The sequence below is a fragment of the Pteropus alecto genome, unplaced genomic scaffold (genome assembly GCF_000325575.1).
Source record: "Pteropus alecto unplaced genomic scaffold, ASM32557v1 scaffold155, whole genome shotgun sequence".
NCBI classification, from domain to species: Eukaryota; Metazoa; Chordata; class Mammalia; order Chiroptera; family Pteropodidae; genus Pteropus; species Pteropus alecto.
The window spans coordinates 22,574,208-22,592,140 of NW_006438113.1; the positions used below are offsets into that span (position 1 = coordinate 22,574,208).

The 17,933-nt window shown below is 35.7% G+C and overlaps 1 protein-coding gene across 1 annotated transcript; it reads right to left on the bottom strand.

The window, feature by feature from the left end:
* Positions 1 to 2,756: 2,756 nt before the first annotated feature.
* On the bottom strand, positions 2,757 to 16,250 carry TFAM (transcription factor A, mitochondrial). Its single transcript, XM_006915612.3, has 7 exons — positions 16,005 to 16,250; positions 15,337 to 15,455; positions 14,043 to 14,113; positions 13,498 to 13,647; positions 10,315 to 10,410; positions 6,737 to 6,793; positions 2,757 to 6,257 (listed from the first exon to the last, which is right to left on the bottom strand). Exons 1-7 carry the CDS (start codon positions 16,103 to 16,105, stop codon positions 6,114 to 6,116), a joined length of 738 nt encoding a protein of 245 aa, XP_006915674.1. The 5' UTR covers positions 16,106 to 16,250; the 3' UTR covers positions 2,757 to 6,113.
* Between the last annotated feature and the right edge of the window lie 1,683 nt (positions 16,251 to 17,933).

The following is a 17,933-nucleotide window of genomic DNA, read 5'->3' on the forward strand; positions in this document are numbered from 1 at the left end:
GCAGTTATACATATCCCTCTAAGCACTGCTTTAGCTATTATCTCATGTTTTGGTATGTTGCCATTTTCATCCATCTCAATGCATTTTCTATTTCTCTTGTGATTTATTTTTTGGTATATTGGTTATTTAGAAATATGATGTTTAAATTCCACATTTGTTAACTCCCCAAATCTCATTCTTTTTTGATTATTTTGCATGATCTTAATCATTTAAAATTTGTGGAGGTTTGTTTTATGACCTATGGCCTATCCTAAAGAATGTTCCATGTGCTCTTAAAAAGAAAGCAAATATGTCTGGGCAAACATGGAATAAAGGGAAAACAGTTCTCAGCCAGCTTGATTCCATACTTCAAGCACCATTAGGCCTACTGGCCAGGATTTAAGTTGGGGATTCAACACCAGGAGAAGTGGTATCTCTTTCAGAAGAAACTCACATCTTACATGTGTTAAAAGTAGCCTGGGGTTAAATAAACAGTATTTACCAATCTTTTTCACATCATGACATACAAGAAAATGCTAATATTCACAAGGCATGCTGGAGTAAACAGAAGAGGCTCCTTATAGAGAACTCTGGCTCTTCCAGGCAATAGCCCAACTACACAAAAAGGTAAAAGGAAAAACTAAGCACTCTTAACTACAGTGACCATATGTCCTAAGTTGCCTGATGTGTGTGTATATATAGTTTTCACTTTTTCAAAAACCTTCCAGCTTAGATGATGGATTACAACTATGCTATCTATAACCCACTCAATACCAGCCCCTAACACACCAGGTTGGGAAGCTACCAGGGAAGCTACACTACTCCCCTGAAGTGGTTCTCGACCCTGATTTCACCAACAGAACTTGTACAAAAACTCCGAAGCTCAGTTCTACTCTCCAGATTCTGGCCTAGGCGTCTGCATGTTTAAAAGCACTAGAGTTGATTCTATTGAGCAAGAGCTGAGAATCACAGCACCTAGTTTGAACAGAGCCCATTATGCAATAGCTCATCACTCTACTTTTCTCAGTTTAAGCAAATAACTGGGGAGAAACAAACTCTTTAGTCTGTCCATTTGCACTTAATCCTCTCAGGCCCCACTCAATCCCAATTTCTCTCCAAGCACCTTAGGAGTTAACCTTTGTACTGGCCCCTACAGCTCAGAACTTGTGAGACCTCCATGTTTTTACTTCGCTCACTTTATGTGGCTTGCTCATAATGAGACCAATGAGCACCTGTTAATCACTATTTACCTGCCTTCCAAAAGTACCTACAAATTGCTGCTCTATTGATGATGCTTTCTTGTTTTCTGATGTTGCTGTATTTGTCTACTCTACTTGTTTTGCATTTCTTGAGTCACTTTGATGAAATTTTGGAAAAGGAAAAGGGAAGAGGATTTAGTCTCACCGTTTTCAAACCTTTTTTCATCCCTTGGTCTTTATTATAGAGAACAATGGCTAGTTCTAATTATTTTGCTCATGTACATTTTCTTGTTCTTACCACTCAGCAACAAATTGAATCAACAACCAATTCCCATTTTCCATAAAAAAGAGGAACCCTTCCCTTCTAAATCCAAGATAACACTGTCAATAGTATTGGCTAAGGGTTGTGACATGTATCACCATCCATTCAGTCATTCAGGCTTATTACAAATGACAAGTAGGAGCCCTGCAAAAATAAAAACTAAGGGCGAGGGGATAGCTTTGGGGAAATAACCTGAATTGTTTAGGTCTAATTAATATTTGATACTAAGCTTATATAAATTCAGATGTTACTAGTGTCAAAATTAAGACAAAATTTCTACACTTTTAACAAATCTCCACTACTCCCATCTTAGTCTTATATAATCAGGGTATAAATTCCAGCTTGGAAAAACTACTGGCATCTATATTTATCTACCACCAGTAAAATTCCTGTTCACTTTAGTTACACAAGTATTGAAGACCTGTTCTGGTGACTGAAGAAAAAAATCCAAAATTGAGAATGGTCATAATGCTTCAGCAATTTCTGAATGATTAATAAACAAACTTGAAGCCCTCCTCTCATCACTTAACCCTATTCACAACTCAGTGCACGGAATTTCCAGTAAAAATATAACCATAAAGATGGGCATAACCCAATCAAGTTTTTTTAATGTAAACACTGGTAGTTGGCAGCCTATATAATAAAAGGTCAGAGTCAAAACTATGGACTTCCTTATTTCCCTATCTTATACATGATTTGTTGGGGAGGAGGAATGAAATTCGATATTTTTATACAGGCAAAAAAGAACTCAAATATTTTCTTGCTCATCACGTATTAAATCAGAAATCATTAAGAATGATTTAAATGTTAGGGTGATTTTTAATGTTTAGCTCATTTAAAACTTGTTTAGGGCCAATTCTAAGCATTTAGCTCCTTAGCCAGTAAAATTTTTAAATATTTTTAAATTTACAGTTGGTCTTCCATATCTGCAGGTTCCAGATCTGCAGATTCAACTGCTCATTGAAAATAATGGAAAAATTTATATTGTTGCTAATGTGTACTATGTAGTTAGGCCCAGATGGTTGTCTATACTGAACATAGGCAGGTTTTTTTTGTCATTATTCCCTAAACAATACAACTACTATTCAGTAGACTATTTTATGTAAGGGCCTTGAACATCCATAGATTTTGGTAAATGAGGCAGACAATTGGGGGAATGGGTCCTGGAACAAATCCCCTACAGATACTGAGATGACTGTACTAGGAAATTATTTTGTGTTTTCTGTATTTTCCATTAAATATAATCAGTGATTTAATCGATTGCCAAAAGTACTTTATTTGCGAACAATGTGAGAAACTCATGATACTAACTTTGTATAGTTTTACTGTTTGGAAAGTTTTACAAATTCAAAGTAATAAATATGTTCATTTTCTTATTCTTTCCAAAGGTTCAATTTTAAAAAGAATATTACTACTTTAAAATTTCAACAGTCTGTCCTTGTAACATTTTCAAATTTGTCTATAAGAGCTTGATGTTATGAAGAGGAGAAAGAGTAGCTGTGAGGAAAGAAAGGGAGAGAATATTCTTATAGTAAATACTGATAAAATTAAGAAAAACAATGGATACTATCACTTAACTACAAAAACTCAGTGATGATTAATTTTAGGTACGGGTCAGAAAAATCACTAAAATTTCCTAGTGACTTTAAATCAACTCTAATATTTTAATTCAGAAATTTAAATATACACATCAGAACTATAAAATATATGCCTTGTTAAAAAATGGCATTTCCAAACAAGGAGTTAGCCAAAAGCTACGGCGACATTACATGATTACAGTAGGTTAAATCTGCACACAATATCTTTAAACACCAGAAAGTCATTTATCTCAAAAAACCTAATATCGGTACTCCAATGAACAGAAGTATGAAAATTTCTTTATGACTGAACATATGCTCAGAACAGCAAAAACACTGGTTTTATTTCTTCAGCATCTTTCCCCCTAGCATTCTTTAGCTTCTACAGCAATTACTTTGTTGACTCAACTTAATTCTAAAAGTAAGGCTTTATTATGAGTGGCCACTGGTTATTGGTATGTTCTTATCCTTTATAATAGAAAATGTATGGCCTCTTGTTAAACTGGATGGTATTTGGTATATGGCATACCAATCTTCGACATATACTGGTTTACTAAGGTGTAGAATGACTGTCGTAATATTTAAAGAATTAACAATGATATTCTTTAGAAACAAAATTTGATATCACAAAATGGTTATGCTCTAGCTCTCTTCACTGTTTCACACTTTTCCCCCTACATTAAGTTGTAAACATCTGAGAACTTACTATACAATGAACTTCCTAATTGGTTAGATAGGACTTAAATGTGTTCTGTATAAAATTGTGTATGTAGTTGAATGGTAAAATATCTCAGAAAAAGGTAATTGTAAAGATGTTTTATACTACATTTGTCCTACAGATGTATACATAACTCGTATCTCTACCTCACCCATCCTATGTTACAAACACCGACTCCTATGTGCTCCCTGGGCTCGTGTGAAACCCAGAAAACAGTAAATGATGAGTCATTTTCTCCATTCTCCTAAGTATGGTACATAATCAGTACCATTATAGATGCCACAGAGAATTAGGGCTTAATTCTCTCTTGGAAACCCAATTTTGAAAGACTGTGATAGACACTCTTCTTCCCCAATCCCTCCTCCCCATGGTATCTATTTAACTAATAGCCGACTTTGTCCTGTATTCCTAACCACAGGGTAAAAGTTGTTTGAAAACACCCAACTTTACATATTTAAATCTTGAGCTTCCTCCCAAGTTATATTTTTTCTCTTCGGTCCCTAGCTTTGTCAAGTTCAGTATTTAACAAGTCACCTTTTCATGACTGTTTATTTACTTTCTATCTACTACGACAAAAATCTTCAAAATTTTTCTGGAGATAAGGAATCTAGAATTTCTAAATATTTTGCATAATATAAGGTACATATAAATTTTGAATTATCCTATTCCTGTGAACTGATGACAAAAGACACATGATTTTTCTCAAAAAGTAATGTGGATTTTGAAAATTCCTGATTCTCCCAAGAGGTAAACAAATGCTAAAAGGGTTTTGTGATATATGCTAACTGGAAAACTCTTAAGGTTCATTTTACCAAGCCATAGCAAATAATTTAAGAGAATCTCATTCCATACTAGATAGATCTTTTTTATTTTACTGCAACGTAATTTGAAACAAGACTATTTTTCTTGCTAACGCTGTGGGACAAGTTTATTTAGCTTGTAAGTGATCTGACCTCTTTCCTCTTAAGACAATGGTGACAACGATTCTAAAACAAGAACCTCTATAATAGTTTAAAAACCTATCCCATCATATTAATACGTTGGAACACTTGTCATACTACGCTATACTAAGAGACCACTGCTTGACAAACATTTTCTGTAAAGGGTCATACAGTAAATATTTTGGCATCTGCAGGCTAGTCTTTGTAGCAACTACTCAACTCTGTCACTGTTGCACAAAAGCAGCCATAAATAATAAATAAATGACTATGGTTGGACTCCATAAGACTATTTATGGACATTGACCTTCATGTTAATTTTCACGTGTCTTGAAATATTCCTTTTCTCTTTAACCTTTTAAAATTGTAAACACAATTATTAGCTCACAGGCCGTGAAAAGCAGGCAGTGGGCTAGATCTGGCCCATTGGTCAAAGTTGACTTTTTATATGTTATATAAAATATGTTATATGTTATATAAAATGTTTAAAAATTGCAGGTTCCACGTCTAGAGACTTTGGAGACTTCTGTTTTTTAGAGCTCTCATTTTAAAACTTACCAGACAAGTTCTCTACTTTCTGGATAAATATACTCACACGAGAGAGAAAAAATAATTTAGATTACACATCCTTACTTTAAAAAACAAACAAAAAAAAGACCAAAAGAAGCTGTAAAACAACTGCTACATCTTAAACATGTAATTAAGAAACAACAACAAAAAAATGTATTCTATGCAATATAAAATATGCATAGATTTGGTACATAATTTCTTAGTTTTTAATTTATGAAAAAAGGCAATGAGAAAAAGGTTTATAAATCTCTCTATCCTTTATACAAAAAGTTGTAACCGAAACCAGCAATCCCTTGCATTACCACCAAATCTGAATATAATGTGAATGATGCCTAGGAATTGGAATTTACCTAGATGAGTTCCTGGTGCTCTTTTAAACAATGCACAATTATATCACAGAACATTATGGCTCTACAATTTGGGACACTTTTGAATATGAAACCCCTGCCTCCATAATATAAGGAAACAAGAATACTCTTCCCAGTCAACAAGTATAAAAAAACTTCACAGTCTGATTCACCTTTATCAAAGGTAAAATGATCATTGATACATTTCATGGATTATTTTAACCCTTAGTAGTTCCTAAACGCAAAATAAATTTCAAGTGAATTTTTTATCTGTTTGGGTTTTCCAAAGCAAGATACTCATACAAAATGTATTGAACTGGCAGAAGTCCATGGGCTAAAGAAAAAGGAATTAAGTATAAAATGTTTACCAACTTTATCCTTTCTAATTTAACAACGGCTTCAGGTATTGAGACCTAATTGGTTTCTTGTATCTATCCACTATGAACATAACTCAATCTTCTATTTAACACTTCTCAGTGCTTTTTGCTTGGGGCTTCATTTTGCGACGGAGAAGATCAATTCGTCCAACTTCAACCATTTGTTCTTCCCAAGATTTGATTTCATTATAATAACGAATTTTATCATCTTCAGCAAGTTGGATATATACCTGAGAAAAAGTGTAACTGTTAAAATGATTTCTTTAGAAGAATGTTTGCAATTATTTTCTTGAACACTTGCATATATACTTTAGAAATTACCTTATTATTCTACATGTATAAAAAAGGTACTGGAGAAGAAATATTTTTGTGAGATAAAAATTAAATGAGAAAAAAGTCCATAAGAGATAATTTTGTATTAATGAAGTTGTTACAATTTCAGGAAAGGAGCAGAGGCAGGATGTGACTATCACTGGATACAGTGGACAGTAAATTCTGTGTGACATTGTTTCAAACACCAATTTTATTTTCAGTCGAAAACTACCAAAATAAAAAAGCCAAATTGGTTCTAAGAATATGAAATTATTTAAAGACACTTTAACTGTGTTATTAGTAATATAAGGTTGCTTTCACACAAACTGAGCCTTACTCTAATATATTCCCTCAAATATTCTAACTAGACACTTGAGACTAAAACCATACTACTTACTTGCTTTTGAGAACTAGAGAGATTTTTCCAGCTTTCATTTACAGTCTTCAGCTTTAACTGTAAAACAACATATGTTTAAGTACCAGATATAGGGACCTCAAGGATTAAAGATCTTTTTTTTATTATTCATTCCAACGACAAAAACTCAGATATCAAGAATCACAGGCAAAGCTTCATCAATTCTTAACCTTTTCTTTCTAAACTATTAAACTTGTTAAAAAATACAAAACGCCTAGAATGAAGATATTTATCTGTTTTTATTGAGATATAATTGATATGTAACATTGTATTAGTTTCAGGTGTACAACATAATGATTCGATATTTGTATATATTCTGAAATGATCACAATGAGTCTAATTAACATTCGTCACCATAAATTTTTTTTCTCATGAGAACTTTTAAGATCTACTCTCTGAGAAACTTTAAACATGCTATACAGTAGTATTAACTCTAATCACCATGTTGTACATTTGATCTCAGGACTTATAACTGGAAGTTTTCATCTTCTGGCTACCTTCATCCATTTCACCCATCTCCCCCAATCCCTGGCAACCACCAATTCTATCTCTGAGCTTAGTTATTAAGTTTATTTTTTCCACATATAAGTGAGATCATACAGTATCTGCCTTTCTCTGGTCTGATTTATTTCACTTAGCATAATGCTTTCAAGATCCATTCATGTTGTTGCAAACAGAAAGATTTTCTTCTTTTTATGGCTGAATAATACTCCATTTTACATACAGTATAAACATATTATACACACACACACACGCTGCTTTATCCATTTATCCATTGAGAGACACTTAGATTGACTCCACATCTTGGCTGCTGTAAATCATGCTGCAATGAACACAGGAATTCAGATACCTTTTCAAGTTAGTGTTTTTTCTTTGGATAAATACCCAGAATAGAATTGCTAGACATATGGTAGCTCTATTTTTAACTTTTTCAGGAATCTCCATACTGTTTTCCATACTGGACTACAGCAATTTACATTTCCATCAACTGTGCACAGGGTTTTCTTTTCTTCACATCCTCACCAGCACTTATTTTTTATCTTTGATAACAGCCATTCTAACAGGTGAGGTGAACTGAGGTTTCAATTTGCGTTTCCTTGATAATTAGTAATGCTGAGCACCTTGTCATGTTCCTGTTAGCCATCTATATGACTTCTTTGGAAAAACAGTCTATTCAGATCCTCTGCTCATTTTTTAATCAGACTGAATTTTTCACTATTGAGTTGTATGAATTCTTTATATATTTTGGATATTAATCCTTGTGATATACAAATATTTACTCCCATTAGGTAGGTTGCCTTTTCATTTTACTGGTTTCCTTTATTTTGAAGATATTTACCTTTTTTGATCCAGAAATACTAATATTCAAGTATAATCTGCATTCTGTCACTATCTAACTTCAGAGACTAAGCTGTTTTATTTCTTCCCTGTAGCTTAATGTTTTATTCTAAAATGTGTGCCAAAGTGTTTAGGTGTAGTTGTAGAAACAATACACCAGTCCTTAATTTTACTTAGCTGAACTTAATTATGTGACTTGGAAAAAAGTCATAATATCTCCCTTAGGCTTGGTTCTTCATCTATAAAATTAAAGGGATACAGGAATCCCATGGCGGGAAAAGAGGCAGAGAGGAAAGTCAGCACACCTCGTGCAACCTGTGATTTTGCTCCCAGAGAGTAGAAAATGAAGGGAAAAATAAGTGAGTGGAAAATGAGGGGCAGAGATGCAGACAGAAGGGTAGAAGAAGGGGAGTGTGAGAAAGAGAGAAATAGTCTGAACAGTATCTGTTTAAAACTAGGAGGAGATCATCAGTGATTTTAAGGAAAAGCAGAGTGAGAATAATGAACTTTATTGTCCTAACTGGAACTTTATTGTTCTGACCAGAACTCTGAATAAATTTTATTTTCCTATCAACAAAAATAAAGGAACCAGATAGTACCTGAGATTACATAACCATTATGTTTGGAACATTTTAAACTTATCTTTATAAACATTTCAAATGTATTCAGGGACAGTTAATAAATAACTGGTCTGAGTCTTAGCACTGGAAGCAATTACTTTAAAGCTCTAGATTCTTTCATAACTAATCTTTTACTTATCCATAAAGTTTAATCCATAAAGCTTCATATTCACCGAGTTAACAATAATTTATGAAGTTGCATGTATAAACAATCCGATCTTTCACCCAAATAATTCATTTACAAAAAAGTTTTTTAAATAAAAACTTAAAGAGATAGAAAGATGTTTTGCTTCCTCCTAGAACCATATTAAATGAGCCCTTCCACCATATAAGGGCAGAGTGAGAAGGCACCAGCTATGAATCCAGAAGGCAACCATGACAGCACCTTGGTCTTGAACCTCCCAGCCTCCAGAACTGTGAGCAATGTTTATTTTTAAATAAACAAATTAATAACAACCCCCCCCCCCAATTAAAGCATAAACCCACATAAACAAAGGTAATAGGAGAGAGCACTACCAACACTAAATTTTGGAAGCTGAAAAGTACATGGAGAAATGGTTCCTGGCTTACCTAACCATGAATGCTATTTCCCAAACTGGCAGTGGGGAAAGTCAAAAAAGCAAAGCATTTTACAACATAGAATTCCCCAAGTAGCTCAGGAATTGGCAGCACCCAGTAGGTTAAAATAGAGGTAAGGTCAGGTTAAAACCAGGAAAACTGATTCCCTAGCATGTGACCTTCTCGTACTGGTAAGAAAACTAAATCCAAGATAAGTTAGTGACTGACAAAATTCCTACTAAAAACGGAAATAGGCTTGCATTTTAGTAATGTAGAACCATAAAAACTGAATTTGAAATCCCAAAGGGAATAAACCAGTGAAAGTATAGCCAGGGAAGACTACATCACATATACATACTATTCCAATCATATGTTAAATGAACCACAGAACCAAAAAACCCAAAGAAGCAAAGTGGCAAACACCTTCTCAAACTGACCAGAGTTAAGGATCTGAACATCCACTTTTCTTAACATGCCATATTATAATAGGAAAAATACGATTTTCAATTTGAAGCTTCTAAGAATGAAATAAAGGAAAGACTAAGCCACAACAGGAATGACAAGCTTTTTTTTTTAATTTGACACATTCATATGGTAACATTCATGTTTATAAAACAACCCCAAGAGCATAATTGAAATTTTATTAAAGGATATAACATGAAGCAACAGGTTATGTTATAATCAAAACCCAGTACAAAATATTATAGCTCTATTCTCATTCTTTCCCTGTGATTGTAAAAAAGTTAAGACCTGCTGAATAAGTCTCTAGAACTTTAACACCCCAATAAAATTAAAAATTTTATGTTTTTTAAATTTAAAAAGTTGACTATATATATTGGCAATTGTATACTCAAATTAATTTTATGTGGTAAGAAAAAGGATTTTCTATAAAAAGGAATACAAGAAAGAGAGTCTTATTCATATACAGGACTTGCTTATAGTAATTTACTACTTTGCTTCACATGTGGCACCCCTAAAACTTCCTAAATATTTTTAAAATTAAAATAAACAAAATTTTAAAAAACAAATGCAGTTCTGTTTTACCTGTGATGTACCATCCTTAGCTTCCTGGAAGCGTTCAGATATAAAAATGTTATAAGCTGAGCGAGGTCTTTTCGGTTTTCCAAGCATTGTTAACTCCTGAGTAATAAAAATGAAAGAATAAGATATAGTTTTAACCTCTATGAGACTCAATTTTACTTACAGAAACTGTATTCACCACTATGCATTATACAGAATGTTCTTAAAGTGAATATTAAGATTCTCATATAAAGTATAAAATTATTCCTTCTTGAAGTCAGAATTTTTTTGATAGCACTAAGTTTTAAAAAGTATGATAGATTTTTATGAGTTACTTTCCGTACAAAATCATTTATTTTAAATATTATTTTCATGGTCTCCATGAACTGAGTAACTGAGCACATATGTACAAAACAATCACAACCTCAGTTTCATCCTTACAAGACACTATCTCATTGGCCAAACCACTACGTGTCTCCAACAAACTCATGAACACTAGAATACCTGTTTAATAATCTCTTATTTCATTTCTTTCCCTGCATGTCTCTCAACCTTTAAACCTCAATAGATGTGCTAAATTCTTTTTACTCTACATCAAAAGAAGAGAAGATGAAAAAATACAAGTATCCCTTGCTATCTAAATCAATTTAGTATCTGAATTCAGAGAATGAGAGAGATTGCATTATCTTAACCTAGTGTCTGAATTTGGATAGTAAGTAGTACTGTAATTTACAAAACTTTGTGACTTTTAATGACAATGTTTAAATCAATAATGAACCCAACTTTAATTCATAAGCAAAAGTAGAGCTCCTCTGATTTCCCTCTTCCTGAACCTCTCAGTCATGAAACTACTGTAGACCCCAGGTACTTCACAACTTAACTATCGCCCCTTTTATTTCTAGAATCACTATTAGGTGCTTCACTTGCAACTTCCTGGTTCCCACACATCTCACCTGATCTCTAACTGGTCGGTACCAGATATCCTTAATGGGAAGACAAATTCCAACAGAGAATGAAGGAATACGGAAATCAGGGAAAAAACCCTTAGGATTCAGATTCAACAAGAGCCTGGAAATCACCACTCCCTCCTAACAAGAATAAAGCTAAGGAGACTGAAAAATCAACAACTCTTTTTGAATGCATGAGGAAGGACCAAGGGCTAACTGCTGTTGCCCCCAGAATTGGAGAGACAGACAAGTCAATACAGAAACGGGGAGCCTCACCAAAGCAGAGAAACAGAGAGATTCAGGAAGAAACCTCTGCATGAACCAGTCAGTGCTAGATAGGAAAACCTGAACTGTTAAGTATCGGAATTGCCGGAGGCTGTGTGGACAACTCTCAGAGTTCCCAGTCATAGGAGAGCCCTCACAATATTGTGAGATTTATAATTCTAAAAGCTTGACCAGATTCCCACAATCAATATCTAAAACTAAGCCCCTCTGGTTGAAGAATGGGGAGGGGAAAAGGAATCATTTTGAAATGCCTGAGCAATCTGTTATTGTTAACAAGGCCTGCCTTCAGGGGAAACTAGTTAACCAGAGCCCTAAACTGCCAGGGTATTATCAGAGCTTAACTGTCTTAAGGAAGAGAAATATGCAACTCCAGCCCACTCTAGCCATCCTGATCCACCTAAGGGAGAGAGAAAAACGTGAGAAACACTTGTGCAGCTCACAGTCCGGAAGTAAAGGATCACTGAAAGACCAGGACCTAATCAAAGGACTAGGGAACGCTTCTCTTGCGCCCACACTTCACCACCACATTAAGGCCTGTTTCACAGCAATACCTTTTACCTAGTACTTCACGTCCTGCTATCAGGAAAAAATTCCAAGGCATAGTAAGAGGCAAAAAACATAGCTTGAAGAGACAAAGCAAGCATCAGAACCAGAAAGGGCAGGGATGTTGGAATTATCAGATCTAGAATTTTAAAACAAATGATTAATATGCTAAGGGCTCTAGACAACATGCAAGAACAGATGGGCAATGTAAGCAGAGAAATGGGAATCCTAAGAAAGAACCAAAAAGAAATGCTAGAGAGCAAAAATATTGATTTAAAATAAAGAATGCCTCTGATTATCTTATTAATAGACTGGACGCAGGTTGAGGAAAGAATCTCTGAGCTAGAGGACATAATACTAAAATCCTTGCAAACCCAAAAGCAAAGAGAACAAAGACTGGGGGAGGAAAAGCACGGAACACAATATGCAGAGACTATGGGACAATTACAATAGGTGTAACAAAAGCATAATGAGAATATCAAAAGAAAGAAAGGAAGAAAAAAAATATTTGAAAGGAAAACCGCTTTAATCTGCCCAATCTCCATTTCTGGTCCTCTTCACTCTTAGTACTGGCTGGGTACATTAAGGAGAAAGAGAGAGTAAACTTTAGAACTCACATCCCCCCAATACCATCCCTATGCAGAGACTGTATTTCTCACTCTTGGTATCTTTTCTGGCCCCCTTTTCTAGTTGGATCAGCAGCCTTAGATTACCATCATTGACTTGAAATTGGCTGAGTCCTCAACCCTAGAGGTAAGAGGACTTAAGTCATTAGGGTCAGGGATAGATATTGTGGCATCTCACATTAAAGACTGTAATCTACTTTTCCAGAAAAATAACTTTAACTCTGTTGACCATTTTCTATAGTATACGTCCTGGACCATCAAGTTGACCACCTCACACCCAGTATTGGTTCTATAGAAAAATGTACTCTTAAGTTTCAAGCAATGGAATTTATGTGGATTAATACCTTAAGCTAAGCACTACAATTTTTGAACCATGTGAAGATGCAACAGGCACTTTTCCCTGATGTGTTAATAAATTCAGTCTATTTGGCAATATTCAGAATCAAACTCATCATTACCTATAGAACAATCGAAATCAGTGAGTTATTCTAGACAAGACCCAGAAGCAAAGATTCTTACTATTCTCGCAAGATCTAGCTATTTCATAACTCTATTCCTACAGCTTTTATTCTAGTTCTAATCAAATATCTTTAATTCAGATATATCTGAAAGTAGTAACAAGGGTTTCCAAGATAAACTCAATGGCAAGTGGTCCTAGTGACAGAAGAGAACTATTCCTAATTGAAGTACACTTCCTGACATACAACCATATAGCCACACATATCAAAATCAGAGAAAAACTACCTATATTGTTATATAAATTTTAGTTTTTTGCCAGTTGAAAATAATATTTTAATGATACTCACTCTCTTTTTTATTATTGCTTTCTTTTTTAAACGTTTTTGCATGATTTCTTTTTCCAAAGATACCATCTGACTTGGAGTTAGCTGTTCTTGAATTCTGTTTATCTCCTCTTTGTATGCCTGCCAGTCTGCCTTATAAGCATCTTCATATACCTATGAATAAAAAACCAATATGAAGTCAAACTGTTGCTGGAAAATAAAACATAGCTTACCTGCCAAGGAAAGACAACTGCATGACTTCAGATAAAAACAGAATGAACCACCAAGTGGAAAATGTGCTATGGAATCACATTTATATGGATTAAAAACATGTCTTTTTCATATACATGCTAACCAAGATGAGAGTCTAGCAATTAGCTTTCAATTGCTGCCAACCCTTCACCATCACCCCATACATCATAGTCTCATCATTTATGTAGATCAGAATGTATGAAGTTCCTTTGTAGAAAATGGACGTTAAAATCTGGGTCATCTGGTCCCTTAAGGGACATGACAGTTGTTCCTAACTATAGAGTAACTGCAGCAATGATGAAAATCTATATGCTTACTTTTTTTTCTGACTCAGGAAGTTCCCTCCATAGCTCGGCGATTTTTTTAATTAGTTCTGAATTTTTCGCATCTATGGATTAGAATAAAATGAGAAAAGATGTCAAAATTGTATGTCTTAGGATTAATTTCTAAAAACTTCTAGGAAGCATATAACCCATTAGCTCTAAAAGTTAAGTTCTATTAGACATCTCTATACAACTAAATACAATGATTTATCTTTTCTTTAACCAATGAATTTAAATAATAAATAAATCAATACTTTATCCAAATTGTTAAAGTCTGTTATCTAATACTATAGGAGTATATCACATATCACCAAAAGTCTCAGAAACTGATTACTAGTTTAAGCAAATAATGACAAGTTTATTAGTTCATTATTTCAATCAAAACATTTTTTTCAAGTCTTTTAGGAATTAAGTTCTTAAAACCTGAATAAACAACAAGATAGTTTTGATTTATATACCACCACCTTGTATTTCAATTACAGAAATATCATTTGCAAATAAACTAAATTATTCTAAAATCAATTCATTATTCTCCATTTCCTTCCTCACCTTAATTGGAATGACAGGTTGTAAATGCTTTAACAAACCACTTGTTAGTTTCAACTCCTATACTTTAAAAGACGTGAATACTTAAAATGTCTCATAAACCAATTCTTTATAATGTGAGAATTATTATAGCTCATTTGATTTTCACAAGTGCCCTGTGATGTACTGCACATGAAAGGGCTTTAGAAATCATAAGCAAAAATTAGCTATAATTAACTTAGTAAATATCTTAAAATTACAACCCCAAATGAAGGGCACACAGCCTTTCTAGGGAGTCAACAAACATCCTATCTGGGAATCTTTCAATGCAAAATTTCTTGAAATTAGTAATTATTTTTATAGAGCTTTAGTTTACAGAATACTTCCACCTAAGGTATTTTACTGAAACTTCGTTAATTCCGAGGCAAAAGGAGGTAAGCAAGGGATAAAACGATTCATCAATGGTCCTCTAGGCCAGTGGCAACGAGGCCTCAAATTCAGCTTTTTCACATTCTCTTCTCTGGTTGCTTTCCACTCTACATGCTGCTATTTTAAAAATACCTTTCATTAGTTCTCAATTACATTTAAAGCATTTCTAATTGGTAAAAAATACATTATATCTCCCATTTTACAGATTATCAAATAGAATGGTTATGTTCCTGCAATCACTAGATGGTTTGGTAGTGAAAATCAAGTTTGCAGTTTAAATGCTTAGTGCCCTCTTTATGACTCAGAGAAGAGTACAAACCCCAAAACTACTTACCTGGGTTCTGAGCTTTAAAAATGGGTAGCTGTTCTTTAGAAAATCGAACATATGAAGTCATAGGCTTCTTTGGATAACTAATCAAGGCGGATGAAAACCATCTCGGTATATACGCAAAACTACACATAAATAAAAAGAAAATAAGCGATATCAAGTATTTAAGTGCCAGTATTCATATGTACATAAACAGATCCCAAATAAGATTTCATCAAGATGCTATATACGACAAGAAAGGTAATAACATTTAAAATCCTGTCCTAACCAGAGGGAAGAGCCTGCAGAAATTAAGTCTCAAAGCCCTTACCTCCTAGAAAGAGCAGAGTGGAAGAAAGCACCTATAGTCCAGCTCCTGGGCCCCGCCTCCTCAACGCCTAGCTGATGGCGGGAGACTCTTGGCGAGACTTAGCACAGAACGCCGAACCTAATGCTCCAGGACAGTGGGGAGGGGCAGGAAGGTGGGGGGTGGCCAGAAGCAAGATACGGGGTACTGATGGGGTAAGGCCTGGTATCAAAGCCACCGTTCCTATGGCAAGGTCGAAGTCTGAATTAAAGGGTCAACGTGGCCTTGACCTCCTAGGAGGGGCAGAAAGGTGAAGAAACCATCTACACTCCAGCCCTAGGGCGCTCTTAGCCCAGCCGCCTACTGAGGCGTAAGCGAGTGGTCCTACCTGAAGGGAGAGCGCAGTCGACTCCCACAGTCTGCGCAGAGAGCAGCTCCGGACGTTCCCAGTGCACTTAGCACGCCCCACATACCCCGGAGAAGCGCCATTGCACCCACTGACAAAGTAGTAACGGGGCCCCAAGCTCGTAGAGCCCCCTGGCACAAAAGAACCCCAACAACAACTTGAACCCGCGTGCAACCCTACCAAGTTCGCTATCATGCCCACCACTCGCGAGGCACTATGGGAAATCTATTAACTTCCTGTTGGTAGATAGGGGGCGGGGTAAGGCAGAGTTGGCGCAGGCGCCGTAGTGGCTTCTCCCTGCGGGCGGGACTGCAAACAAGGAGGAGGAGCTCGGGGCGGAGAAGGGAAACCGCAGCCCGGCTCGCCTGCGGAGGGCGCTGGCCTCGAGAGGGGCGCTCCTGAGCCACCTCTGCTCCCAGCCCCCGTTCCTCCGCCAGGCCCGGAGCTGATGGAGGTACGGCGGCGGTCTCTCCCGGACCGCGCACTGGTTGAGTCCGCCTGTGACAGCCGGAAGGGTTAGTACGTAACAGACAGTTTTACCACCAGGACACGAGGTGGTTGTGCCGCTGCTATGAGGTCAGGTTGGCGGGCGCCGAATGCCCAGCCGAGCCGCTCAGTTCAAGCCCGGGCTGGAGCCAAAAATACTGCTGAGGAAGGGTGTAGAGGATGGGGCGTATTTTAAAACCTAAAAATGCAGATTTCCGGGCCTTACTGCAGCGCCTGGTTCATTGTTTGTGTGATGCCTATAAATCTGCGTTTTTAAAAAATTCCTCAAAGTTTAACAAGTTCTAATGGCAGTGGTCATGGGACCACACTGCAAGCAATACTGATCTAGACTATCGTCCCCATCTACTGCAAATAACACTGACCCAGTGTTCAAGCCTAACATCTAATTCCGTCTCAATTGTGGGGAGGAGCCTGGCTAGTTATCCGGAGACGTGAGTTCTAGCCCCAGCATTAACATTAACGTCTTGATCCGGGAATGTATCATTCCCTCTCAATCCCCCTCGCCCCAGCAAATGAGGATTTTGTACTAAATCAAGTTTCCCAATCGAAGCCCTGAGATCGTGTGACAAGTGCACTTTGATATATTGATGTGCTGTACACCCATTTTCTGTGTAGGCAACGGTATGAAAAAGATCGGGAAGACCTAAACTGAAGACATCTAAGGTCCCTTTTAGCTTTTACTTTTACGTTATAGTTACTTCAAAGATAGCCACTTCCTGAAACAGCCTTACCTTTATTGGATAGCTTTAATTGTTAGAAAATTCTAATCAGTGTAATATTGAGCTTTTCTGTAGCCTTGAGAGATTGGCCTTTTGGTACTACTAAGGACTAAGCCCACTTCTTTTAAGTGGCAAGCAGCTATGAGCACTTTTCATATTCTCAGGGTCGAAAGGGATCTTCCAGATCATCTGTTCGAACCTCCCATGCTGCCATGGAAGAAACATCTTTTTTTATGAATACATGCTATGTATAAGCCCCCAAGCAGATAAAAGACACAGTATTTTTCCCTACCCCAGTAAAGCTTAATGGCAGAGCAAAAGAAATAAACAATTACAATATAGCACCAAGAGAGAGGTCAGTATAGAATTCCTTATAATCACATTTTGGAAATAATTTGTTTTGTTTTTATAGAATGTTTTTGTTCTTTCAGATGTTTGATAGAGTTAAACTTCTTTTGGATATTAAAAAATATTTTTGTTTTAAAGTATGATTTTGATACATCTTGCTGTAAAGGTTTTATAAATCTGATCTATAACATTTCTGTTTTCATCAGATAACAATATTCCTTAAAACTCATTCATATCGTAGTGATAATTTTATTCCAAGTGCAGTATTTACAAAGAAAATATAATTCTACCTACTTTCTCAAATTGTCTTTAAACAAAAAGACATGATTTCATTTAT